At 49.0% G+C, this 26,350-nt stretch overlaps 1 protein-coding gene across 1 annotated transcript; it reads right to left on the reverse strand.

Annotated features, from left to right (window-relative positions):
- Positions 1-2,035: 2,035 nt before the first annotated feature.
- Positions 2,036-26,350, reverse strand: JCAD (junctional cadherin 5 associated). Its single transcript, XM_032182542.1, has 4 exons — positions 26,294-26,350; positions 15,239-15,591; positions 6,751-10,400; positions 2,036-3,591 (listed from the first exon to the last, which is right to left on the reverse strand). Exons 2-4 carry the CDS (start codon positions 15,529-15,531, stop codon positions 3,557-3,559), a joined length of 3,978 nt encoding a protein of 1,325 aa, XP_032038433.1. The 5' UTR covers positions 15,532-15,591; positions 26,294-26,350; the 3' UTR covers positions 2,036-3,556.

A 26,350-nucleotide genomic window follows, 5' to 3' on the forward strand; every position in this document is an offset into this window, starting at 1 on the left:
GTCCTTTTTTTATTTTTTATTTCCCAGCAGTTGTTGGCTGTTTCAGTGTATAGAAGCTCCACCATCCTTTCATTTTTACGTGTTCCATCAGGAGTGGAGACAAGGGAACTCGATGGGTTTGATGCAGTATCCAGTTGTTTGCAGTAAAGACTAATCTGTGGCACGAAACACAAGTCTTTCCTACGCCTAAGGAAAGCTTTTTTGAGTCAGTAGCTGACCAGTGGTGCTTGTTCTGGCCTACTGCTGGGCATTTCAACTACTGATGATTGTGAGTCATGCGAAGGGATTTCCCTCCATTGCCTCTCTCGTCCCACCCTATTTGTCAGTGATGACAGTGGGATTTCAGAGACAGGAGCATTTCTCATTGCACTCTCCTGTCTAGTTCAAAATGCCTCTAGCAAGGCCTGGGGTGGGATCAGGGAACCGTGGCTCTTCCTGCAGACCAACTCCTGACTCGTGCACAGGGGAACCACACGAGGGAGCACTCTCACCTTCCAAAAATGACATTCCCATCAGGGAGTCCCTGAACACCTTCTCGCTTCGCACCTCTCTGCTCCAAACCCGACGGGACTGGCTTTTCTTGGTCAGCAGCTGCGAGCAATGCTGGAGACTGGTGTGACTCTTCTTTCTCAGACAGAAGATGAGAGCCTCAGGCTGCGGGTTCACCATGTCCCTTCCTGGCACCAGCGCTGGTACCGTAGCACAGCCACCAGGTGCTGTTATCTCACTAACTCCATAAATTGGCTTTTTACCCTAGGAACAGGCTCCACATCCTCCTCCTCCTCTGCATCCACTCAGCCCTGAGCTCCTGCCCTGGCCACTGCCAGTGACAGCTGTTGCCATGACAGCTTTATTGAAACAGGCACTGAAAATCACCATTAACTATTTTTTAACTGCATCTGGTGCAGAAGGAGCTTTCTGATGACTATTTGCAACTGGCAAAGGGCTTCTGGAAGGGTGTTCATCTATGGTATCATCCCCCAAGCCCATTCAGATAGCTGATATGGCACAGGTGCCATAGAAACACTAAGTCATAGTCATTCCTATGTCACAGTAGGAATATCTAGTGTGGTTAAACTAGCACACCATGTTTAAAGCAGTGCTAACTCTAGTCTTCCATCCATTGGTCAGCCACATTGCTGCAAAATAAAGCTTATTAATGTTTTAAGTTTTAATTTCTTATTGTTGGCCAGTAAAACCAATTCTTCCTGTTGCCTTTTTTTTAAAAAAAAAAAAAAAAAAAAAAAAAGATTTTGGCTGTTCACATGTTTTGGAAAAGTAATTACTTGACATGAGTGGTGAAACAGACGCTGAAGAATCAGTTAACCCCTCCCCATCAGAAAGAAAAAAAAAAAAGCACAAAAACTTCATGTTCCACACAGACATGAACTGAAGGTAGCAGGACCAGAGATACGTGACATTTACAGTTCTCCAGAAATCCAGGGTAAATTAAATCCCTCAAGTTATTGCCAGGCATCTCAGCTTTGCTAGTAAGTGGGATGGTAAGAACTGGAGCAATTCTTTTTAGGAAGTAGCTCTTTATGGACGGAATTAGCAGTGGGAAACATGTTTTGCAGCCACTTACCAGCCCCCAGATGTGCTAGATGGAGATAGACGATTATTTTGAAATAAAGGTGAGTATAATAAAGATGGTAGGAACAGTTTGTCAACAAGCATTGCTAGACAGCATGCACAAGAGTTAATAAAATAAATTATACGCCACAGTTTCTTTTCAAACAAGCTTTAAATAGTCCATATGTAACAGAATCGTGTTACAGACAAGAAATTCTTTCTGCCAAAACACAGGATGAGTGTTCCTTCCAAAGTACAGACTTAGGAAAACATATTTCAAGAAATCAGATTTTAGAAAATAAAATTATGCTACAAAACCAAAAAAAAAAAAAAAAAGGATAGTAGAATAGACCAGTGATGTACATGAACAAGTCACCTGAAGAATGTTAATGACCAGATACTTACAAAAACTGCACAGGAGTGGACATAAAGGCTTTAAAGACACAGATCCTATGCAGGCTAATTCAGTATCAAAGAGCAGAATGCATAGGCTTTATTATAAACTCTGTAGGTCATGCATTTGTGTGTGCAGATAAAATACATTAAAGCCATGTATTTGAATGCCTCAAAGAAGACATCTGAACTCCTCCCCGGCACCATCAGTGAGCTGCAGGGAAGAACTGAACCCGGGTTTATTTATTTTCATACACTGGCCCAATCCAAAACCACAATGTGCAAAAAGAAGTTAAGTGAAAGAAAGAAACCAGGTATTTCATCTGAGCTGCTCAAGGACACTGGGATGAAGATCCAAACCCTTTTTTTTTTTGGTAATCACAGTCACTGGAATGTTATGGCAGCAACACCAGCCCAGACGGTTCTCAACTGCGCTTCAGAAAGTTGCTCCAAGCAGAGCGATCCAAGGGTTGAGTGGGGAAAAAACAGAAATTAACCCTGTAGTACATACACACATACATACATGGATGGCTCTTTTCCCAACAAAATAAGGGAGCACTACTGGATCTGTGGCAATACGGCGTGTGCATTAAGATACACAAGTGAAATCTGCTTGGGTCACCTTCACTCAGACGGATAAGTCTTCTTAAAATATAATAATAATAATAATAATAATACTTCTTTATACTTGCCACTTGTTAGCAATTGTTTACATCGTAGAAAAATAGATAGTATTCTGTAACAAGAAATATAGTTACTTTGTTAAAATGGGCTATTTTAAACCAGCTACTATTCTTTCATATAAAGAATTTCTAAACAGCAAAACAAAAATAGGTAATACTGAGTGCAAAACAGCCAGTGGTATACTTTGCATTGGTCTGAAACACTAGTTGCCAGCTACTATAATTACACGTTCTGTACATTGTACTACAAAAGTCTCCATCTTTTAGAAGCTTTGGGGTTTTTACTTTTCTTCTCTCTAGGTGGCAAGTAAGTATTTAATCCGAGTAAATTCAAACTCTGGAAGTCAGAAATAATTTCACAATCAGCCTTCGCTCCCATTGTCTCACATTCCTTCCCCCGCTTTGTGCAGCAGCACTTTCTACTTATGGCCAAAAATCCCTTAAGTTAAACAAAGTTTAGACTATAGAGACTGAGAAGTTTAGCTTATAAATTCACATTCTTTTCAAAATCATTTCACTAATCTCCCACGTTTACATTTACACCAAAGAGAAAGCTCAAAAGCCTCGCTTTATGCACTTCATCATCCCTGCTGAAGACTGAAATGCTGCTCAGACAAAAACGCTTTGCCAACTGTAGGCATTAAGTCTTAATGCTACAAAGCCAGATGGTCCCAATGTAGAAGTCAGACTTTTCTGCGGTCTCCGCAACAGTTTCAGACACAAATAGCTAATTCCTAGTGCCAGTGGTAAAGGCATTACCAGTACACCATGAACACCACGAATGGAGGCAACTTCCAAGCATCAAAGAACAAAAACATACAAAAAGCACCCAGCAAAAAAAAAAAAAAAAAAAAATCAGTGAAACATTCTTAGTAGAGCAGGAACCTCTGTTCTCCTCTCCGTTCATCTCACACCTTTTCAACTTTGGTGGGGTCATACGTGTCTGAAAAAGACAAGAAAACGCCATCAGTAAGGTACTGTGAATCTTATTTAACACTGATAGGTACAGCAAGCCATGGAAATACATCATCTTTTTTCTAATTTTAATATAAAAACGGAAGCTAAAACTACTACATTCCTGACCCAAATTCTGTATTTACACCGGTGTAACCTGGGAGCAACTCAGATCAAATGCATCGAGGTAAAACTTGGGAAGCCTTGGGTAGGTAGAAGCAAGCTCACTGGCTGCTAAATGATTACATCTGTTTTTCAGATGCTTCGAGAGGGAAGGACATAAGATTTGCCCCCCTTGTATTGGAGACTCAGGACAGGCAGATGCTGCAAGCTCTTTTCATCAAGACCTTTTTGTTTGATTGTGTGTCCCCAGCCCAAGGTTCACTCAGTGGTGTAGCAGAAAGCACTGCTCTTACATCCCTGTGGTCAGACCGACCTGCTTCAGCCTGCACAACCGCAGCTCACGGTTTGAATGTTACTCACTGAAGTGAGAACTGGTTCACTAACACTGGTCTTGGCTTTTAGCCTACCTCTCCTCAGGTCACAGGACACGCCTCACTTTGCATTTCTTCTCTGAATGCCCAAGGACGCTCTTCCATCTTTTATGTTGATGTGAGGGAATGTTTTCATTCCAACGGGCATAAAAATCCTCAGAGGGGGATTTCTGCTTTAGGTGCAAGTGTCCATCTGCAGCACCCAGACCCACGCCAAGGCTAAGAAGGAGTTTCTGGGTATGGCCCTAGTGGGTGGATTCATGGGGAGGGATCTGTGATTGTTTTTCTTGCCTTCTCTCCCCAAATTGCTAGGCCAGCTAAGAAAGGAGCCTGTGCTGTGCCAGCACTACCTCTGTTTTCTGAAGTGCTTATCACTATGCAGCCTCTTCTGGTATTTCCAGACTTCAAGGACAGACACCACATGAATAATAAAAAAAAAAAAAATCAAGGGGAAAATAGTGTACGAGGGCCAGTGCACTCCAGGACAATGCTTGAAGCATCTTTCTAAGCTTCAGGCATTGATGGTGCGAGAGGATGTCTCCAAAGCAGCAATACTTTTTCAATTGCAAGTGTTTTTTCCCACCTAACCTACAAGAACATCCACAACTTCTCAACTGCTCTGCATGAGGTTGACCTAAGGATAAAAATGGATTCACATTTCAGAAGTCTGATTTTCCTAAGGCCTCCACGGCCCCATTTTCACACACGTTCACGCTGTGAGGGCTCACCACAACACGGAGGTGCTGCCCGTTTGGGGGAGAGGAAATCAGGCCACAAGATTTGGAACTGCGTGGCCCAATTTATTCCCTGATAGCTTACCCAGATCTCCAGCATCTAAACCAAGGCCACAAAAGGCCCAGACTGCCAGGAAGACTCTTAGCTGCCTCAGACTATGTCTGAAGGGCAAACACTGGAATTCCTGCACTGCTGCACAAACATTTATCCAACATTTGGTTAAGCTAACTAGAAATACTCTCAACAGAAACAAAGCCAGATCATTAGCCTCACAGAAGCAGTCTTCAAACAGCAAAGGAGAAAAAACATTGGGAACATTTGGAGATCAGATTGTAAGACCAGCTTCTTGCACTGAGTTTCAGGAGAGATCTTACTCTGAGATGACTGTTGGAGCTGGAGTTAACTACGACAAACATCAGGCTAAAAAATCTGTGATTTTCTACAAAGAAATCTTCAGGCCTGCCTCACTCAGGTCAGACAAACACCTCGTGGCTGTTGCAGCTGCGAGGGAACTGCTGCAATGGGAGCACGCTGCAGAATGCACGCCTGGCATTGTCAGCAGGAAGGATAAAATTAGACCTCATTTACTGCAGAATAACTCCAAGACTCCAATAAAACACACACAATCTGTTTTGGTACATCCCTGAAGTCATGTCACCACAAGAGTTATTTTCTTCACGCCGGCAGAAACCCCCCGGGAGGAAAGCGTATGGGAGGCGTGTGGGGCGTGCTCGCCCTGATGGGTACGAGGAAGCTGAAGGAACCCACTTGGAAAATCGGGTCTAGAGAATACAGTTCAGGGCAGAAAGAGCTGCAGAGCTGAGGGATAAGGAGAAAGACATGGAGGAAAAGGCTGCAAGACTGCAGGAGTCAATGCTCTGAACTCATAAAAACACATTTTTTTGTCAGAAAGACAGAAATACTTGCACTTTGAAGTATGCTCAGTTTAGTTTCAGTCCCTCTGTACTGGAAAACTGTGAACAGATTTGCATTGATGGGGTTTAATGAACAACCTGGGCAAATTTCAAAGCAGAGTGTCAGCTGTTGCAGATGGGATGGAAGAACGGAGGAGGAGATTAACAGTGATTGAACAGTCTTCGCACCATACACTTGCTCACTCCAATTCATTTCATGTAGCAGACAGGTGGCCTGGGACATTTGTCCCTTCGTGCAGATCTATGGCAACGACTGGTTTTCAGTTGCTCACTCCATCCGATGCCATATGAAAGCTGCTTTGGAGAGAGAACAGCTCGTGCTGCTCTGGGGATGCATATGGACTACACAAGTTTATATGCTCTTGAGAGATGAGGGACATCAGAAAAAAAAAAGAAAAAAAAAAGGTGTTCACTGAAAAAGACAACTTTCCTTTTGACCTGGGAGTAACAGCTATTCTCAACATATGATCTGGAAAATATTCATGAGAGAGAGAGAATTTTCCAGGCCCCTTAATGCAGCCTTTTTCCAGAGGCTTCCCAGAGGAACATCAGATTTTTATTTTTAGTTTCTCTTGAGCTCTGATATGGTATGCGTCTACTGAAGTATCAGAGAGGGAAAAAACGTGTATTCAGGGAGAGGCTGTGAGTAACTCACCACGTGTTCCCAAGCACTGGCACAAGAGTGGCTGTCTTTGAACCCCGCTGGTTGAAGCTGGCAGCTCCCTGAAACAATTCGACGGAGAACAGACCGCAGGGAGCGCGCCCGTCGCGGTGAATGAGCTTCAGTGTCACAAGTTGGCTTTACAGCAACTTGTCCTAAAATAGGCTCCCTCCTTACCTCTTCCGCAGGGGGTGGCAGCCAGATGGGGACAGTACCACCTACAGCCTGTTGCTATTTGAGCCTCGTTACGTGGGCACAGGCAGAGCGACGGTGCCCCTTACATAAAGCAGCTCCCCCTTGGCTCTCCAACAAGAGGGTCTTACCTAAAGAAAAATCTCTGTCCATCTTCTTCTTGTCCACTCCAGCTAAATAGCCGTTTTCGCCGAGGGAGATGACACGCTTGGACACAGCTCCGGAGTTCGCCACTTTGCTTCCTCTCTCCTCTGGTGCCCTCGACAGCTTCTCCTCGTCCACCTCCTCTCCTGAGTCCGCGCTTTTAATGCTCAGGCGCCGCATCCGGGACACGGAGTCCACTTCCTTCATGCGCACCAAGCGCTCCATGGCAGTCCGGCTCGGGGGAGACGTGAGCTTGCCTTGGAGCGTCTCGATCACTTTTGAGGTGCTCCTCACTCTCTTCTCCGAATGCTGAGACACCGATGGCTTGGGCACTGAGTTTTGGTCTTCGTTTTGGCTGGGACTCGCAGGTTGTTCAAACGCTTGCTCCCTCACCAACGTTTTAGGGCCGCCTTCGCGGTGCGTGGCCTGGCATTCATCAAGGTACCTCTCCCGGTTCCTCTCTCCAACAAAGAGCACGCTCTCTGTCCACCCACACTTGCGCCTGCCTTCGTAAGAATCATCTTTTTTTCCTTCTTTGCCACTTTCCGTGCTCTCCGCTGATGACTCAAAGTCCTGGGCACCGTTCGCAGGGCTCGCGCCTGGATGGGGCCCACCGTGGTCATCTGGAAGGAGAGACTCCACTGCTATCTCTATGCCTAAAATTCTTGCAGCTCTCGCCTGCAAGGACTCATTCACGGGGATTTCCACTGCGTTCGCATTTGAAGAGTGATCAGAATCGTTAGCACCTGGTCCTGGGGCTACATCAAGCCCCACTGACCTCAAATCCGGCTCAGAGCGCCCTTGGCTCCTCTTCGTTAAGGACAAGCGTACCACTGAGCCTCTCTCTAACACTGGATCGTTTTGAGGAGCTGCCCCTTTGCTGAGTTTCACAAAGTCCAAGTAATTTTGGTCTTCGCTCATCTCCTGTAAAAGGGGATTATTGAAAGGATTGCCATGGTAGCAACTGCTTGGGCTGCTGGACAAGAATCTCTTGATAGGTCCCGCGCGAACGGGCTGCTTGTTTGCTCTGCTCTTGGCTTCCTCTGCCCTCATTTCTGTTATCAGGCTTCCATCTGCTGGCCTGACTCCTTCACTGCTCCCTCCTGGCTGCGAAGAGCGTTGAGAGCCAACGCAGCCCGGCTCGCCACCGTGCTCGGTCGCCACGCTCCAACTTTCAGACTTGCTTTTAACTCTCCCTGACTTCAACACGGGCACCTCTGGCACACCCGTTTCCAACCTCCCACCACGTTTTGGCTCCTGGTTCTCATTCCTGGACGCCCTTCTCTGCGGAAGGGCATGTGCCAGCGGAGAAGCCGCGGCGCTTTCCAAGTCTTCTTCACTGCTCGTGCTCTCCTCCTGCCCCTGCAGCTCCTTGTTGAAACTCTCCAGCTCGCTTATCGCGTCCCAGGGGCGGCGACTGACGGGCTTCAGAAGGAACTGCCCAAACAGCTCCTTACTGTTGCAGGGAGCGCCTGCTTCTCCCTTAACCACATCGCCCTTGGGAAGAAGGCCGTTCTCCCTCTCCTGGGCGTGCAGGGGCTGGCTCTGGTGGCCCTTTGGCGAGGAGGCCTGCAGGATGGAGGTGGCAGTCCTGGAAAAGGCGCTGTTGCTGGACTGGCTGAGGTACGTCTGGCCCTTCATGCCGTAAGAGCTCTGCCTGCAGCCCCTCTCGTCGGAGGGCGACCCCGATTGTTTTGACCTTGTGGTGGATGCTGCACATCCCAGCTGCTTCGGAGACAGCAGCCTGGTGCTGTCGGGCTGCCCAGGCTTTGCACCACGGCAAACCTGCGGGCTCTGAGGTTCTTCGGAAAAACTGGTCTGTGTCTGCTGGTCTTTGTACTGATCACCTGGCCAGGAGCCAGAGTATTTGAGCTCTCTGTGTTTTGCAGGCTGAATAAATCTGAGGTCATTCATTTGTTTGAACTCTTCTGGTCTCCACAGCTCTTGTTTTTGTAACTCATTTTTATTGGTCATACTTCCTGTAAGCGCCTGTAACTCCAAGTCCGTCGAAGACATACTTAAGAGACTTTGTTCTTGCAAAGCCCCATTGTTATCAAACCCGTTCTTATCAGGGCTCTGGGTTATGTTGTTGTTCCTATCTGTATCTGGCAGATTTGACTCTGATTTAACTGGGATGGAGACCAAACAAAATATAGTTTCATTCATTTTTTTCTTTGAACTCTTTTTGCTCTGCATCCCAGTTCCAGGTTCAAACTTCTTCACTTTCGTAACGGTCTCGCAGGTGCTGTCCATATGTGAGCTCCTCGCAGAAAGCCTGCCTCTCGTGTGCTCCGTGCCGGCTTCATTACGGGGGCTGTGATTAGTTGAGCTACAACTGTCTCTTTGGTCCAGCAAGGCACAATGGTCCTGATCGCGGATGGACGGCGCCAACCACCTGCAGCTGGGAGTGGAGCTGTCCGAATTTCTTTCTCCCTTTGCAGAAGCCGGGGAGTGTGCTGCATCCAGAAAGGCACTGTGGTGCTGCGCGTCGAGATCTCGCTCCTGCGACGTGCCAGCACTGGGACTCCGCGCGTTTTCACCGCGCTTGGTGCTGTCCTGCAGCCCTTCGGGAGGGGGGGCGATTTTAATGTGCCGTATCCGAGGGTCGTCGAAGGGGATGTACTGCACAGAACGCAGGTGCTCGGCGGGGCGTCTCGGGTGGCTCTGCTTCCCGTGAGGAGGGTGGCTGTCTCTGCAGGGGTCGCCCCCTCTTTCGACGCTATTCGCAGGCGGTCGCTGGCAGGTGACAAGCCGCTCCGCAGCGTCCTGCGGGCTGCTGCTGGCATGCATGGCATCGGTAGGCACTTCACTGGGGGAATGTGGAGTCACGGCGTGGTGGGGAGGGGATTTGTAGGATGGGGGAGGTACATAGACCGGGGGCTCCAAACCCGGGTCTTGAACACAGGCGTCTGGCCTCGGCTCGTGTGCTTTGGCTAAGTAGGGAGCGGGGTCGTCCTTCTGGGGGTGGTCCTGAAAGCCAGCGGTGTCAGCGGGTGCCCTGCTCTGTCGCTGCAGTTCGTAGGAGGGAGGCATCAGAGGCCTCCCGTACTTGGGTTTCACCAGGGGCAGGAAATGGCTCCCCGATTCGTGGTGTTTGGCCGATTCCACAGCCGGCCTGCTTGGGGGGTAGGACGGGGCTTTACTTGTGCTGAGGGAGCTGTTGCTGTTGGTCAGGGAGGGCATCTCCACGCACCTCATGCTGTCTGGAGACAGGACTCTGGGCAGGGACTGCGATTTGCCCTTGCTGTGGGCACTCAGCACGTCGTCTCGCAGGGTCAGCGCATACAGCTCCTGGAGCAGTTTCTCCCTCTCGCTGTCCGACATTTGCCTTCCGACTTTTTTCGGCTGGTTCCAGCTTTCCAGCCTCAAACCTTGCCAGCTGCAGTCGCCGGGCACCTCGCAGTTCTCCGGCAGGCCACCTCTCCTGACGTACTCTGCTCCAAGCCCTGCCTTCAGCTGAGCGTCCTTGGGGTGCCGGGGCACCCCGTGGGCTGCCGCCAGCCCTTGCATTTCCACTCCTCCTTTCTGGGAGTAGCCCAGCAGCACGCTGAAGTCTTGTCCTCGCCGCCGCCAGTAGGCCAGGTCCTTGTCAGCCTTGGGCTGGGAAGGCCACGCTAGTTGAGGCCTGTCATAAGTCCTGAAAAAGAAAGGCAGTGTCACAGGCACGTTTCCACAGCCGCCCCTTCCTTCCCTCATGGGTGATCCCGTTAGGAGGTCGAATGCTGAGTTATGCCAATGGGGTTTCTGTAATTACTTTCAACCACGACACTTTATGATTTTAGTGAGAGGATTTAGGTCAGTCGTTAGCACGAGCAGAGGAATGGCGAAGGAACTGATGCTCTGCTGGCATGTTGTTAGCTGTGCAAAGCTGTTAGAAAGAGACACGAGTGCACACGGTTACACGCTCTGTGAACACGTACAGCCCTCCTCGACTGGCAGACAGAAATAATTACGTTGAGTTTACTTCTGCACTCTATTACACCAAAACCTAGAAACTTTAAGGGGACTACTGGGATAGGTGAGTTTAATAGGAATCTAAAACTAAAAAGTAGAGGGTAGGGGGAACAGGTAGAGGGCTATTTCTTAAGATACATTCTGTAAGAAGCACGATTTGCATCCTAGTGCAAGAGCTGAAATTAAACACGTCATCTCCTGCACTGATTCTCGTTCATCTTGCTGAGGGAACAAATCTCTTTAAAGGGCTTTGGATGAAAGGATACATGCCACAACCGTGGTGACATATTAGCACAGCTCTGAGTAAGGTGGAACCACTCTTTAAACCTAAAACACACCAAAAGAAGTATAACTTTTTTTATTTTTTAACAAAAGAGGGATGACCTTCAACAATCCATTACTGAAATACGAAACATGTCACACATTTTATTGCAAATTAGAGATTCAGAACACAGGTTTCCATGAACAGACCATTTTTTTCATGTGTTCTGAACAGACTGCAAACTATTTTGTATATTACTGCTGAACAAAATTGGTATCCTTTCATATAAATAATTAATCTCCTACTTGAACCATGTCCTGCTATCCTTGTGCCTAAGGTGTCCAACAGTGTAGCTGCTATTACACTCCGTAGCTGCCACCAGCATACGACTAGAATGAAAAATCAAAATTGACATAAATAGGACAAGGATGTAGAGAGAACCCAAGAATTTCTTCCTCTTCCCTCGACCTCAAGGTACATAAACACTGTCATCTAGCTCATTTTTCTACTAAAAGCGCCCTATTTGAGTAGTAGTTTGTGAAAAGATAATATAATTTAAAATTCAGAATGAGAATTGCATCATCCATCTCCACAGTAATTTTCTTTTATGTAGATTAACTTCATGCTCTGACTACAAAAGTTTAAAACTAAGCTGGGATAAGGAGCATCTTGTTCACATTAACTCAACCGAATTAAGACTTAACATCTGAGCAAAGCGTTTTGCTTCTGAAGCACAAAGCACAGCTCAGTTGCTGAGCCCCACGAAGTAATAAATGTCTTAATTAATCAATGAGATATAACGGGACGCCTCCTATACTGGAAAGTTGATTGCAGTAACAACAAACATTTCTATGCATTTCAGCGTGTAAAAACATGCAGCTGAACAAAAGCTGCCTTCTTCTGAAATTGGTCACGAGGGGATGGGCAGCTTGCTCTTTCTGTTCCGTCAGATCTGCTAGGAACACAAAATACCTGGTCTGATTTCACCATTCATCATTAAAGGGACTATAAAAAAAATCCCAGAAAGTACAGAGTCATAGATTCTGAGATCAGAAGAGACTGTTACGATTATCTGGCTTGACATCCTGTTCAATGCAGGCCAGCAGAACTCCCTGAAATGGTTTCTGCTTCGCTGGCAGCAGGTCTTCTAGAAAAGCATCTAAAGTCTGGATCTTTAAATTTCCGGAGATGGCGAATCTATCACAATTATTGCAAAGGTTAATTCAGAGTTAAAAACAAACAAACAGGAAACAAAACAAAATAAAACATTGAATATAAAGTGCAAACAAGTTCTTATCAACTAACTATGAGAACACTGGGGGAAGGAGGTATGGGGGACAATAATGCTGCGATTTGCAACAACTGCAGCTAACACTACAGGAACGAAGTGGGCTGCCTGTTTAAAGGATTTAATGGGAAATTGGGAATAGGGAAAGAAGCATTACTCAACCCTTTCCTAGGAAACCACTGAAAGAACAGTTTGGGTTAGTTTGCTTTTTTAAAGACAAACAAAACCCAAGCTCGGATATTCGTTGAAGTAAATTTGCTCTAAGTTAGGACAGCTTCAGTTACAGAAAGGATGTTCCTCCATTTATTAAAGGTATTTGAAAGATTTAATTTATTTCTAAAGAAGAAAAGATTAACAGCTAGGCTCCGTAATAAATTTCTGAGCATGATACAAACCACCACGTGACCACCACTGCAGCACGAGTGCAGAAAAGACGTTTAAAAGGCTGTATTTAGGGCATTTTAAAGCTGATCTTTCCTATGGTCTATTCATTCACGAGGCAGAGAATCTCATTCTCTCCAGTGCCTGACCCAAGGAGCTGGGGATGGTTACACACAGCCTGCTTCCCAGGCCCTGTAAGCCTCTGCAGAGGATGGCACCACACTGTGCAGGGTAAGGGGACGCTCCACAGCCTCCTGACAGGCCTCCAGCCTAGCACAGACTGAGGACACCTCTGCTCCTGAGGATTTAGGGGACCTATGGCACTGCTGGGTGATCTAATGAAGCGGTGGAAAGGGGAAGCATCCCCAAGTTGCCTCAAGTTCAAAATGCTGCCTCAGCAGTGCCACAGGTCGGGATGGTGAATGCCAGTCGTGCTGTGGTCTTTGCATCCAGGACATGTCATGAACAAAGACATCTCACGGTACCTCTCTCTTACCACTCTCTGTCCATGCTGCTCCCAGTGCACAAGTCTGCCTTGCTCCGGGCTGCAGCCACGCTGGTGCACGAAGAAATGTGCTTCTGGCCACAGGGAGCTTCACAGCTGGCTCTCTGGTGGCAGCCAGGGACAGAGGGGTCCCACGGGACCAAGAGGAAGATTTAATCATTGGGAACTTTTTCTACAAGGCCTGCTTCTAACAGACATCATGACTGCTGTCATAAAGTGCTTTGAGCTGAATCTATATAAAATTAAGCTAATAAAGCATTGAAAAAGCGTAAACTCTTGCTGGCTCTCTACGAATCTTGGGCCTCTGCAAGAAGGGAGGCCGTCAGCCCACCCTGTGCTGGCTGCACGACCACATCTCACCCAGCTGCTGCTCTCACCGCAGCAGGGCAAAGCTGCCCAGAGGCTGGAGCAGGACCCACCAGAAGTAAAGGAGCATGGCACAGAGTATTTAGTCAAAACCCTGCAGGATGAGGCCATTGTAGGGCCATCTAACAACAGCATGGCAGTTTCAGTCCTCGTTTTTTTGGCTCCTAGTGGGTAAACAGAAGGCATTAGGCACCCAGCTGCCCAGGGTGCATGAGATTTTTTCACCAGGACAGACTTTGTGCCCTGCAGGGAGGCACTGTGAAGAACTTATTTCCAGGATTTTGGCAGCAAGGTGGAAAAAATTCAGAGCTCTGTTCTGGACACTGGCAACTTCTGTTCTATTTTGGGCTCCTATCCTCACAGCATCTCATCCACGTTGCAACACCAGCACAGTTGTCTAAGTTTTGCAGCAGGTGATCTCATTAATGATGCTATCTGCTTATCTCTAAATTGGCTAGCTACCAACACAGTTCCTCCCACACAAGCAAGGAAGCGAAGTGCATCTCCTCCACGCTCAGATGAGATGCAGTTCTGCAAACCGTCTCGTCTCTACCCGTAGGGGCAGCTTCCTCGTTTTCTTTGCCTCACAGCTTCTTCCAAACCTTTCCCGCGTGGCCTCCTGATGCTTGGCTAAACCAGGACAGCCAGGACAGCACTCCCATCACCACATGGAGGTTATGTTCCCCCATAACCTGCCTGAAGAACACCAGGGTGGAGCAAAGCACGTCAGCAGAGCAGCGGAACAATCCCAATGTGTGGACACAATAGCATCACCTCCTGACCTCACAAAAGCTGGACAACACCCCATATTTCTGGGGTGCTTGGAGGCTCATCAGCTCTTCTACACCCAGCACTCTGAGCATGAGTTGGGACACACTCCTTTGCCACGTTACTGAAGGTCTTTGTCGGAGGACGAGGTCCCGAGGCGAGAGCCTTGCGTCCTGCTTTCAGTTTCAAGCCCGTTCCGCCAGAGGAAGGGGCTTTTCCTCACGAAGCACCCCCGTCACAGCTGGGCTGGCTTCCAGTCCTGCTCTCGCCCCTTTCCTTTGTTGATCGGGAGCACTCAAATAGCCACGAAACAATGCCCGAGCCGTGCTGTATACACACAGCTCTTCCTGCCCAGCCTGCCCCGGCCCCGCCGCGCACGTACTCGGCGGTGAGCACCCCGCGGCTGTGCAGGCACAGGGTATGGGGCGACGGCCAGAGCTCCCACTGGCTGTGAGCTGCTTTGAACAGAAACACACGGGCACCTTCGCCTGTTTACTCCACGAGAGCAGCCTTCGGAAAACCAGAAAGTGCCCTGTGCGTGGAGGAACCCACCAGATGGGTGAACCCACCACAAAACCAGGCCATGTACGTGGCAGAAGAAGCTGGGCTCTCTTTTTTTAAACTACTCACAAAAGGAAGAGCTTCTGCCTCTCTTTTTTATTTTTATTGCGCTTGGACCGAGCTTTCCCCAGCCCCTCAGCAAAGCCCTTCTGTGACAGACCACATGAGCAAATGGCATTTCCCCTCGGGTGGCCACTTCCCACCACCCCGGTACCCTCAGGGGCCTCCCCGAGCAGGAGGCGAGCAGATGTGGACCTGTGGGCATGGAAATGGTCACTAGCAGGAAAGGATCACAGGAAGACGGTGTCACGGGTTAGGGACATGCTCAGTTACCCGCCCGGAACCCCAAAGGAAGAGAAAGCAAAGCCATGGCATGATGCTGAAACTTACCCCCCTTCTGAAGTATGAAAAGTGGACAAACCCTGAAGGCCATGGTGGTAACCAGGACCCGCTCGCCTCCCGTGGCTCCCATGGCTGCTCTCGGTGCTGCTCGAGTTGGTTTTCACCAGAGGCTTCTTGCTGTAAGCTCTCGAGTCTGCTTCGAACCCGTTCAGCGGCCTCTGAGCAGGCCTGGTGCCCGCGCTTTCACGCCGGTATCCATCGTATCTGTCCTCGTAGGAAGCAGGGGGGTTTCTAGACAATTTGTATCCATGGGAAATCAGGAGGTCCTCCACACTGAACATATTGCGCTGCTTTCGCTCACAGCTGCGCCATCAGGGAGCTCTCTCCAGCAGGACCCATCACTGGAAGAAAAAAAAGTCACACAAACAAACTGCTTTAAGCACGGGAAGGCATCCTTCATCAGCCGGTGGGCTGCTGGCTCAGGCCGGCTCACCGACGGATCCAGCACTCATTGCAGCTTTCAGACCTCCTCCAAACCCTTGCACCAGAGGTAAACCCACTGTTTGACTCAGGCGTCTGCTTCAAAACCAGCTTTCCTCTGGCGTGCTCTGTAAGCCAGGAGGAGGGGACGGGTTAGAAGGCAAGCCGCCTCTCCCAGCAGCTCTGCATATTCCAATTAAGAAGAAATGTTCACATGGAGGACAATGTATGCATGAGAACAAAAAGTCATTAAGCGACCACATGAGAAACCCAAGTAATGTCATGCAATACCTTAAATAGTCTATTTTACAGATTATTTTCTATTTGGCCTAGGCTGACCTGCTGGAAACCAGTAATTCTCAACTAGAATGACACGAAGCCTAAAGTTTCGAGCGTGCTCTATTTTTACAGCAGGCTTTCCCTGCTAAAAAACGACTGAAATCAAGCTGAGGTGCCTGTGTCTGTTGTGTCTCAGTGATTCCCAATCCAAGGTTTTTCTCCCCAGTGACAGTCCTCAGTTCAGGACTCCAGCAGAGCTTCAGCAAACTGCATTAGCTGGCCAGAAACAATCTCTGTTGTCCGTGCCCCCCTCGCTGCTAGTTATGGCGATTACAGAAAACCCATTCTTCCGTAGTTTTAAAATGCCCGGGAGGTGTTCGTCTATTCTGCAGGTCGTGCACAGCAAGGGACTGACCTGGAGATACTCCTCCGGGCTTGAACTGCGTTACCAAAAAGAAAAAGTGCACAAATGAGAAGTGAAACATGCAGAAATAGACTTGTTATGTAAAACATAAACCACTCCAGAGGGTTTTTGCTGCGTAAGGACTTCATCTGGCACACCTGGTGAGCGGTGTGTGTCCTTCAGAGCAGCAGGTCCACCTGAGGGACAGGAGCCCAGCATTAGCAGCCACCCAAAAGGAGATCGTCTCTGCAAAGATCACGAAAAACAAAGTGTGTTTTATACACAGGGCTCTAAGGCTCTTCTTGGGCAAGAGGTAAGGGAGAGCCCTCTTCACTGCTATTAACAATAATTTGGATGGAGCCACTGCCGGTATGGCTGCTGCGCATTTATTAGGGCTAACCCTCTCGGGCTGCCTACCCACAGAAGCCGATGGGTTGCCTTAGTACCTAAACCAGTTTCTGTGGCACAGTGCTCCACGTACTGCAGCCACCCTGCAGCTCTCCAGCTTTATCCCCATCCCCTTATTGCTCACGCCCTGTCTGCTGGATGCCCTGGGGCCGCTGGTGACAGCCCCCTGCGTGGCTCCAGGCGTGTGGAGAGCCCCTGGAGAGCACCAGGGCAGCCCACGGTGTGGAAAAGCAGTGTTTTAAGGCAGAAAAACACGCACGTTTTAAATGCAGAGCCACGATTTAGCCGGTAACCTGCAAGGCTGCAGAAGTGGCTTTGCAGCCTGCGAGCCTGCTTAGCATTGAAACCGGTTTGTCTCTGGAGCTTAATGAATCTCTTCCCTTTTCACGCAGGCAGCGCTACACACCCTTTAAAAACAGAGGAATAAAGCTCTGCGCCGAAAATATTTGAGGAGTCTCCCTTGCTAGGACAGGACTCCAAATTCTCAGTGAGTGCTCCGGGTATCGGAGCCAGCAAGCAGGCAGAAAGCAGGGAGGAGCAGGACCCTTCCCTGCTGGAGGGGAGGGAAGGCTTTGTGGTTTATTTTTGAGTGCTGACCTAAAAAGCTGATTTTCCATCCTCCCCCTGCCCTGGACCGTGCGAGGAGCCAGGTAGGAGCAGAGCAAGGGGAACAGCTGGCTGCTAGAGCTGCTCAGCCTCTAACGAGAGGAAGATCCGATGTGACTACCAGGGACGGCAGAAAGCCCATCGCAGGTGCAAGGAAGAAATGTGCTTTTCCTGCTATTATTGTCAGGCTGGAGCACGGCTTAACCCCCTCGCTGCCTCCTGCTGCAGCCACAGGGACATCGGGGAGGCAAATGCAAAGGGACAAGGCACCCCCAGCCGTGGGGCTCGCTCTGATCCCCTTTTTGGTGAGGAGGAGCAAAGCTCACAGGACATCAACCCTGTCAGCACCCGATGCCCACAGGGACACCGGGCATCTTTCCAAAACTGGCTGCAGCGCTGGGACACTCTTCCCACCCTCCTTTAGATAAATAAATCTAAAAAAAAAGCTAAAATCAAAGGGATCGGACCGGCAGGAGTAGCAAAACCATGGCTGCGGTGCCGTCCTGTAAATAATCTGTGAGACTGGGCCAAAGAGTAAAGGCTGCGCAGAGCTTCTAATTCGAGGCAAGATCAACAAGGCTGCAAAACAGTTTGTTTTTCCAGCGCTCGGTTGTTTTGTTTGCCAATGACATCAGTGCTTTTCTGATAGGGTTTGCTTCCTGAGGATGCCTGCTATCTTGCCAGGGTTTCCGACTTGTCCCCGTCAGCCGGTACAGCCCCGCACCGAGCTGCAAACCGGGGCCAAGCTTTTCTCTGGAAACTTCTTCACGGTGCTGTCAGATGGAGAGGAGCGAGCGCGGGCTGAGCTGCGGAAATCTGCGTGGCCTGTGTGCCACTGAGCCCTCTGTGGCCTTCAGGGCAGGCTCTCGGCGTGCTCCTTTGCTTGGTGCTGATCCTGGGGGAGCACCCACGCAGTTCAGCAGGATGCCAGAAGGGACAGGGAAGTGGCCCGGAGCTGGCTGCCCTCTGTCACACCTCTCCCTCCCTCCGTTACTTCAAGTGGAAGGTGGCAACCCTCAAACTGTTCGAACACCACCCCTGGAAGTCCTTCTTGCACCCAACTCTCCCTATTCCACCTCTGCGTCACTATTTATACTATTTTGCAAGCAATTCTGTGCAACTTGACAGAAAGGACAGTAACCTAGGGGCATTGCTCACGTTGCAAAACAAAGCACTCAACCATCACGAATTGCCAAAATCAAGGCACCCTGAACAACCCAACGGCTTGCTGCTGGCTGTGATTTCGTGCCTCCGGGCTGCTGAAGTCTGCAGGACTCCTGCCTCTGCTGATGCACGGGGCAGGTGATGCTGTTCTTCACGGGCTTTATCCACAGCAGCTATCCAGACGCTGCTCTGAAGACGGAGCTACTAACAGGCATCTGAATTACAAAGCGTATTATCTAGATGGGTCACACATTAAGCTAGCTTATCTTCACTCACTTCTCTTAGCGTGCGCAGTGACTTTATTCTCATTTTATATCAGACACGTGCCAGACAGCAGTATTTATATAGACAGACTAAAGTGAAAACAGCCCTCTCCGTTCTAGGAGCCCAGCCTGAAGTGGCTGCAAGCAGATTTTTCTGAAGCACAGTGTTAAAATGGAACAAGGTATGTTGAAAGCAACAAGAAAGAGGCCAAGGGGCTGCAAGATGTGCCATGTGTGGCCAGCCAGGTGCCCACACAATGAAGGAAACCATGGGGTGACCCAACAAGCTGGTTGCAGTAATTTGTCTAACTCCGTCCCTCTGCCCACCTAATCCAGCACCAACACATCTCCCTCCCACCCCGGTAGTTTCTCACCTCTCTGCACACCGCTGCCTTCATTCCCGGTTCCTTGGGAAACCGAGGAAAAGTTTCCCTGGGCAAAGCTGGGGCTGTGCAGGCACACTCTGCTCACACATCCATGGGAGCAACGAGGGCACCAGCACTGCACCAGAGGCTGTGAGATGCTGACGGATGTGAGGAAAAAAAATTTTGGGAAAACGGAGCAGCTGGAATCAGAGACAGGTCTGCTGAGAACAACACGCAGACGTCTCCAAGCCTTGTAACCATAGATCCTGCTCCTGAGCGTGATGGCACCACAGCTCTCAACCAAGAAGCTGGAAGGTTTCTTTTCTTTCCCTGTTTTAATGTGGGCAAAACAACATTCCTCCTCTCCTTCCTCCTCTCCCTAGTTTTTCTTGGAAATGGTTGAATTGGTTTGGCTGACGCTATTAGAATAAATTTAGCCTGAGAGAGACACACAACCTGAAAGTCTCAGATGAAGTGATAAAAGCCCGACAGAATACAGCAATGGAGAACAGGTTCTTGGAGTTGAAGTTACAATACTAGATGGTACTACGAGCTCAGACTAAATATAACCCTGAGCTACATCCCAGGAGAATATCCAAGCCTTTGTCCATTGTAATCTCTCCTGTTTTCTCACTCTGGTTTTGCATGTGTGCATACAAGACAGCTTATCAAAACCACACACACTCCGTGAGACGTTTACCTTGATCCTTTTGGAGAGAGATGGGGCTGCAAAGGGCAGGCTGCTTCACAGCTGAACCTGGCGTGCCGAGCCCCTGCCCTCTGCTCAGAACCATGGGTGATGTGGAAAGAGCTGGCACCATGTTTGCTTGCCGACAGACAGACGTTCAGATGGTAAAGAAGAAATTCATTAATGGAAGTCGGATGCATTCAGCTCAGTGGGCCCTAATAAAGCGCAGGCCTGGAGTAAGGTGGGAGTAGGGATGTAGCCAGAGCAGCCTCCAAGCCATTAGCAAATACCTCCTAGAAGCTCTCAGAGGATGGGCGAAGGGCGAGCATTATCTAACTTCAAACAAAACGGGGAAACAGACAGATCTGAGGTATCATAGACCAAACAGCCTGGCTTTGATACCAACTCAGACAGATTATTCAAGCCACTTGTAAATACTTCTGGTAGGTGTTGATTTATCACGGAGCAGGAGGGAGAGGGGACGAGCGTGCGGCCCAGCAGGAGCAGCGCGATTTCCAGCTCCCTGCAACCCTGCAGCTGCATCCACTCCCACATGATAAAGTCGTAAGAAAACAGAAAACACAGACTTGTCAAGAGCAAATTAAGTCTAATCAATGTAATTTTCTTCTTCAGCAGAGTTGGTAGCGTAGTGACTAGGGGGAAAATACAGAAGTTGCACGTTGGAAGGAGGAAAACTTTGGATGGATGCATGTGACAGTTTTATATGCAAAGCAGGTGAATACGATTTATGTATAATATATTATCGTAGGTGGATATACAAATGTTCCAAATCTGCACTCAAGGAATAGTGAGTAAATTAAATGTCAGCCTGAAAAGACACACAAGGGCTCTGCCGGGGGTTTTGCTCTATTCAGTATTTCCATTAATAACTTGTAAATTAGAATAAGGATTACAATTACAAATCAGTAGGGAGTGCTACGAGCATTTTCAGAGATTACAATTAGAATAAAATCTTAATAAATTAGAGAACCTATCCGAAGCGAATGACAGATTCAACACAGGCAGGTGCAAATCACCATGCCGAAGAAGGAAGATGTGTAAGTACAAAACGGAGCGGTACAGCAGGAGGGTCTCGGGGCCTAGAGCCACACAGAAAAAAGGCGTCAAGAACAGTGCAGGACTTGGCACCCAGAGGCGAGTACATCTGGAGATACCCCAGGAGGAGCACCTCATGTCAGACTGTCCCGCTCCTCTCCGTGCCCGGCCCCGCACCCAGTCCTGGGCCCTGCCTCCAGCTGCTCCCTGCCAGCCGCTGGCAGGAGTGATAAAAGGGTTACGGAGTGCGACCCCTGGAGAAAAGGCTACAAGAAGCGGCCTTGTTTAGCCAGAGGACAAGGGAGGAGGGATTGGGGTGAGAGAATGAGACGCGATAACAGGTTTCAGAGATGTCAGGCTGCTAGCAGGCAGCGATAATCTTGTCCCGCTCCCTGCTGATGTAGGAACCTGAAGGGATTGCCTCAGCAGGCAGCATGGGAGGCTTGGGTTAGGCATCAGGAGAGACTGTCTAGCCCTGAGGATAGTCAGACACTGGAAAGCTACAAATCTCCACCAACAATGGTCTTCGAGAACAGGCTGAAGGGACATCTATCAGCAACAGTGGAAATAAAGCAGATCCTGACCTAGACACCAGGGATTGGGACAGACACTAAACAGTTTGACATTCCTCCACCCTCCCCCCCATCCCCAAAGGTATTGTTTTGTTGAAATGCCCCACACCTGTAATTCTGAATATTTGACTAGACGACGTATTTCTTGTTTCCCTCTTGATTCCTCAGCTGCAGCTTGCTGGCCTCCACGCTCTCCTAGGGGCCTACCCTCACACGAGCGCCATTGTGCCTCCACCACGAGCCTCATGCAGATGAAGAGGACCAGCACACGGCTCTTTGGGAAGTAAAGTCCCAAAACGAGCACAAGGCACAAGAAACACCACACACTGAAGGAGCTTGCACACAGAAGAGGCAGCAGATGACCTGAGAAGAGGCACAAGGACGGTACCCGACCAGAGGACTGGGGTCAGATCTGGACACACAGCACCAGACAGAGCTTCAAGGCCGTCCCCAGTACAGCCAACACCACACCAAGGGTTTCAAAGCCACTCGTGCTAAATGCATGATCAGCTCTGCTGACCGCACGTGAAGACGTGCCACAGTCATTGCTGGGAGATAATTCAGTGTTATGGTGGCTCCACAGGCCCTCCCAAGTGAGTCTCTCTCATTCACCTCACAGAAACGAAAAAGAAATCTGTGAATTTTGTGTTTAATCCTCATTACCTATGGGCAGGAGGGTTCACATTTTTTTTCTGTAACACAGAGGTTCACAGAAAGGGAAAATTATAGCTCACGTCCTCTCTGCAGTCTTCGAGCAAGAAGTCCTCACTGAAATCACCAAGGAGCCGAGCCAGAGAATAAATGAATGATCCAAGGTGGCTCCAATAAAATTAGGAAGTGGGGAGGAGGAGAGGAGTGAGCGTTAAAGAGTTTATCTATCTGGAAGAAGGTAGTTATTCCTGTCTTTTATCTCACTGGCACAGATGTATCAGCAAACCCACCAGGGCATGAGAGAGCACTGAGCGCCTCCTCCGCTGGGGGAGGCCGTAATGAGTGACTGCTGCTCTCCCCCTCTGCTGGGTTTCAGGTCAGGTTTTGAGGCTTGCCTTCTTGGATTTGCCAAGAAAAAATGGCACAGAGCTCGATTTATTTTTTTTAAGTTCTGTGGGTGTTTGAGTATTGGGTTCACATGATGATGAAATACGTGTCTGATGGTGCGTGGCTGGGAGGTTGGAGCTGAGCTAGTGCTGATTTTTAAATTTGCTGTAGCCTAACCCAGCGCTGACTGAGCATTCATTTGCTCAGGCTCCGAAGCATCCGAAGAGAAATAAAGGCAGAAACGGGGAGAGGAAACGTCCAGGCATGCACAGACACCACTGCTCGTGTTAGCTGGTTTTCAAAACGTCAACAGCTCGCTCCCACCGAGGACAGAGCAGCACACTGCTGCACTGAAATCCGTCCAGATTTTCTTCAGAGAAGGAGCAATTGTTAAAGAGCACTCGCTGCTACTCTGCACGGCAGATATAACGAGTTCTTAGACCAATTGGCAGCATATGGTATATTTCCCCAAATGACAGCTTTTGTTTGTCGCAAGAAGAGAACAAAACAGTACATTTATTAAACAAAGCATAATTAGCTAACTCTTTCCCTGCCCAAAAGGAGCAATAGAGAATATTTTTTAAAACCCAGATGAATGTTTCCGTGCAGTTATGACGCTTCTGTACGGCAAGATCCATCAGGGTTGTGGTGGAACAAAGCAAATGTAATCACATTTGTTGTTCACATCCTAAAATCAGGCTGCTAGGGGCTAATCATCTCACCTCAAATACCTGTGGGCAAAGTGCTAATAAGCAACTCCCACACTAAGACTGCGTGAGCTTTTTTTTTTTTTTTGTAATTGTTTTTTTAACAGAAACACTCTCATTTGTATAAAGCAAAAAAAAAAAAAAAAGGATGTCAATAATAACTGTATTGAATGTTTATAAGTAAAAATTTCTAATAAGGGATCCATCACGGGGCCGAATGTCTTTGAGGTGACGGTGACATGACTTACAGAGCCTGGGCTTTGTGATCAAAAGGATTACGCACATTAGCATCCTACTAATCACAGCAGGACGGGCCGGCCCATCAGGCCAGGGCTCACGGAGGAGCGATCCGCAAACAAACACTTTCTCCCGCTCACAACCGAGGCTGGGAGCGGAGGCGCTCCAAGCTTGGCATGGTCTTCTCCTCTTTCAAAGAGATAAGGACTGTGTCTGCTGGGGTAAATAAATTCTCAGCGTAGCCTTATACGTCTGTTTGTTTACTCATTTTCAGACATTACCATCCTCTCCTGTGCTGTTATCCCTTTTATATTACCCTTGTATGTATAATTGAGTGCCCTCTCTTCTGGATTGACCCTTTGCTTCTTCCTGTATTATAGACATCTTTGATCTTCCTTTCTTGCGTCTGTGTGTCCTGCCTTGTAGTCTCAGCAGGATTTCCCCCCGACCCCTTGCACTACTAGAAAATAAAAGCCAAGTAGCACTTGAGAGCATTAGTGTAGAAAAAAAGTAAGACAGGCACCTCTCCTGTACACTGGTAGGGTACATACAGAGGGGTGAAAGGTGGCACAGATCCTGAGCACAGAGCCCCAGGGACCAAAAAGTCCAGCAGCAAGCAGCGTGGTGGGGTAAGAGGACCTATCCTAAAGCTTCAGAAATGGCTGGTAAATTTTCCCTTCCCTTGCCCCACCATCTGAGATGGTCCAAGTTACGGCTGACAACTTCTATTAATATCCCAACTGCAATACACTTGGGCGACAAAGAGTCTGCTGCCCATTTTTGTTCTCTGCAGGCACTGCCAGTACCAGAAGAACAGCGGGTTATCTCTACGTAGATGTGAAAAGATGCCATCCGTTCACATAGAGACCTTAACGACCACATCAAGACCACTGGAAGGCTGACCAGCCTCTTCCTTTGTCGCTGGAACCGGTGAGTAAGCTTCCCCAGCAAGCCCCAGTCCACTGGCTCTTAAAACAAAGCACAATAGCAAGGTTGCAGAAAGTGAGATAACCCTTTCCACTCAAGCAGTGAAAAACAACATCTGTTAAAAAACAAATAAACTGGTGTAATGGCTTCAGCAAGAGACCCAGAGGATTTTAGAGATGCAGCTCTTGTTTGGGTCGACACATTGTGAAAAGCAAATTACAAGAGAACAATTGTTTCATACCAAGCTCTCCCACCCCTGAACTCCCTCAAGGTTAATTAGGATGGCCTTTGGCCAAATTAATTAGAAGATCTGGACAGGACTTTGCTCTGCACTCACAACTAGTTCCAAGGTGACCGAGAAGTTCAGAAATGCATCACCTCCCAAATAAAGTCTGCTTGGCAAAAACCAAGCCCACATGTGCCATGTCATTTCTCTGGCAATCAGGAGCAACGCTTAAAAGTAACCTTTTCCTAACCAGGCGGCGAAGGGCAGAAGATTTTCTGCACCCTTCCCACTGAACAATATGCCCTTGTTTATTTTCTGTGTGCTTTTTAGGTCACAAGAGGCCAGTGAAATTATGCATCGAAAGAACAATATACCAGTGTGACATGCCACTTGACACACACGGCCAGGCAGGCTCTGAAGGAGCAGTATTTTCCAGGAGCTGGCGAACACACGCTGCAGCAAGGAGAGAGCATGAACATCACCAGGCAGAGGATGCAGAAATGGGGCCAAACCTTTGAAACAACAGCCTGAGCTGGCATTTTGCAGCACGCTGTGCCTGGTGGGACACCCTAGGGAGCATCCTGCCTCCAGGGCTAGGAGCTGCCCGGGGCAGCAGCCTGCCTTGGTCCTCTCCTTACTCCTGCTGCCCTCAGCATCCTCAGCAAAGGGGCTAGCTGGCAGGACCACACTTTTTCCTCCACGTACCTGGGCGTGCTGTATAACTGCAAGAACATGACAGGGTAGGGCAGGTCTGGCCTCGGTGATTACAAACTGGAAGCGCTGGAACAAACTGAGGCTCTCGGGGCGGCTGCATCCCTTAACTGCACAGCCCTTCTCTGTCATTAATCCCATTGTTTTCGGTCTGAAGCTGGAAGGTTGCTATTTTCCCCGTGCCTGCTCCCCACGAGCAGCAGCAGCCCTTCCGGGCAGAACCAGAACTTTTGAAGCAATGAGAAGAAAACACTGCAGCTCACGGGAAGAAGCAGAGCTGAATGCTTCTCGCAGGGCACAATTCACACTGTCACCGGCCAAGGTTTAACACCTTGCCTGTGCGGATCAGCCTGAGCGCTCAGTTAGATCATATCTGCACTTGGGGTAACCCAACATGCAGGGTCCCCGACACAAAAAAAAAAAAAAAAAAAAAAAAAAAAAAAAAAAAAAAAAAAAAAGCTATTATTCTCAACTCTTGACAAAACAGGGAAAAACATAAAAAAACAAAAAGGAAAAAAAATATTTAATAGATGCAAGAGCCCACTGGCAGGGACCTAGGGGCAGAGTGAGGCCACCCCTTGTAATCCTGAGCCCATACCCAAGTGCCATACGGGCGCAGACCCCTTCTGACACCGCAGCGCTGATCCCCTCCGTCACAGCAAGCGCTTTGGGACAAGGAAAATGGAAACAAACCACCAGACCCCAACAACTGCCGTGCAGACACGAGCACAGACCCCCAAAGGGGAGCCTGCTGCTGCTCCCCCCTCCTGCAGCCACCCCGCACCGCGGGGACCCCTGCGGGCTGCTCCAGCCGCGCCCCCCCCAAACCTCCCCGGGGGAGCTGGGGGGCTGCCGGCGGACCCCCCTTTCACCGAGGGGTCCCAGCAGGTGCAGGGCGACCCCACAGGCTCCTGCAGCTCGTCCCCGAGCCCCCCCGACCCCATGCCCGTTCCCCCCCCCCCCCGGCACTCACCGCTCCGCGGCAGCCGGGAGGCGCCGAGCCTGCGGGGCCCGCCACCCGCGGCGGGGC

The sequence above is a fragment of the Aythya fuligula genome, chromosome 2 (assembly GCF_009819795.1).
Source record: "Aythya fuligula isolate bAytFul2 chromosome 2, bAytFul2.pri, whole genome shotgun sequence".
In the NCBI taxonomy this organism is placed as follows: Eukaryota; Metazoa; Chordata; class Aves; order Anseriformes; family Anatidae; genus Aythya; species Aythya fuligula.

Coding starts and splice junctions, on each gene's coding strand:
- JCAD (XM_032182542.1), bottom strand. CDS start 15,531: ATGTTCAGTGTGGAGGACCTCCTGATTTCCCATGGATACAAATTGTCT. Junction 10,401..15,238: donor TTTCATACTTCAGAAGGGGG/GTAAGTTTCAGC, acceptor TTTCTTTTTCAG/GACTTATGACAGGCCTCAAC. Junction 3,592..6,750: donor GGACAGAGATTTTTCTTTAG/GTAAGACCCTCT, acceptor TGTCTTTTTCAG/ACACGTATGACCCCACCAAA.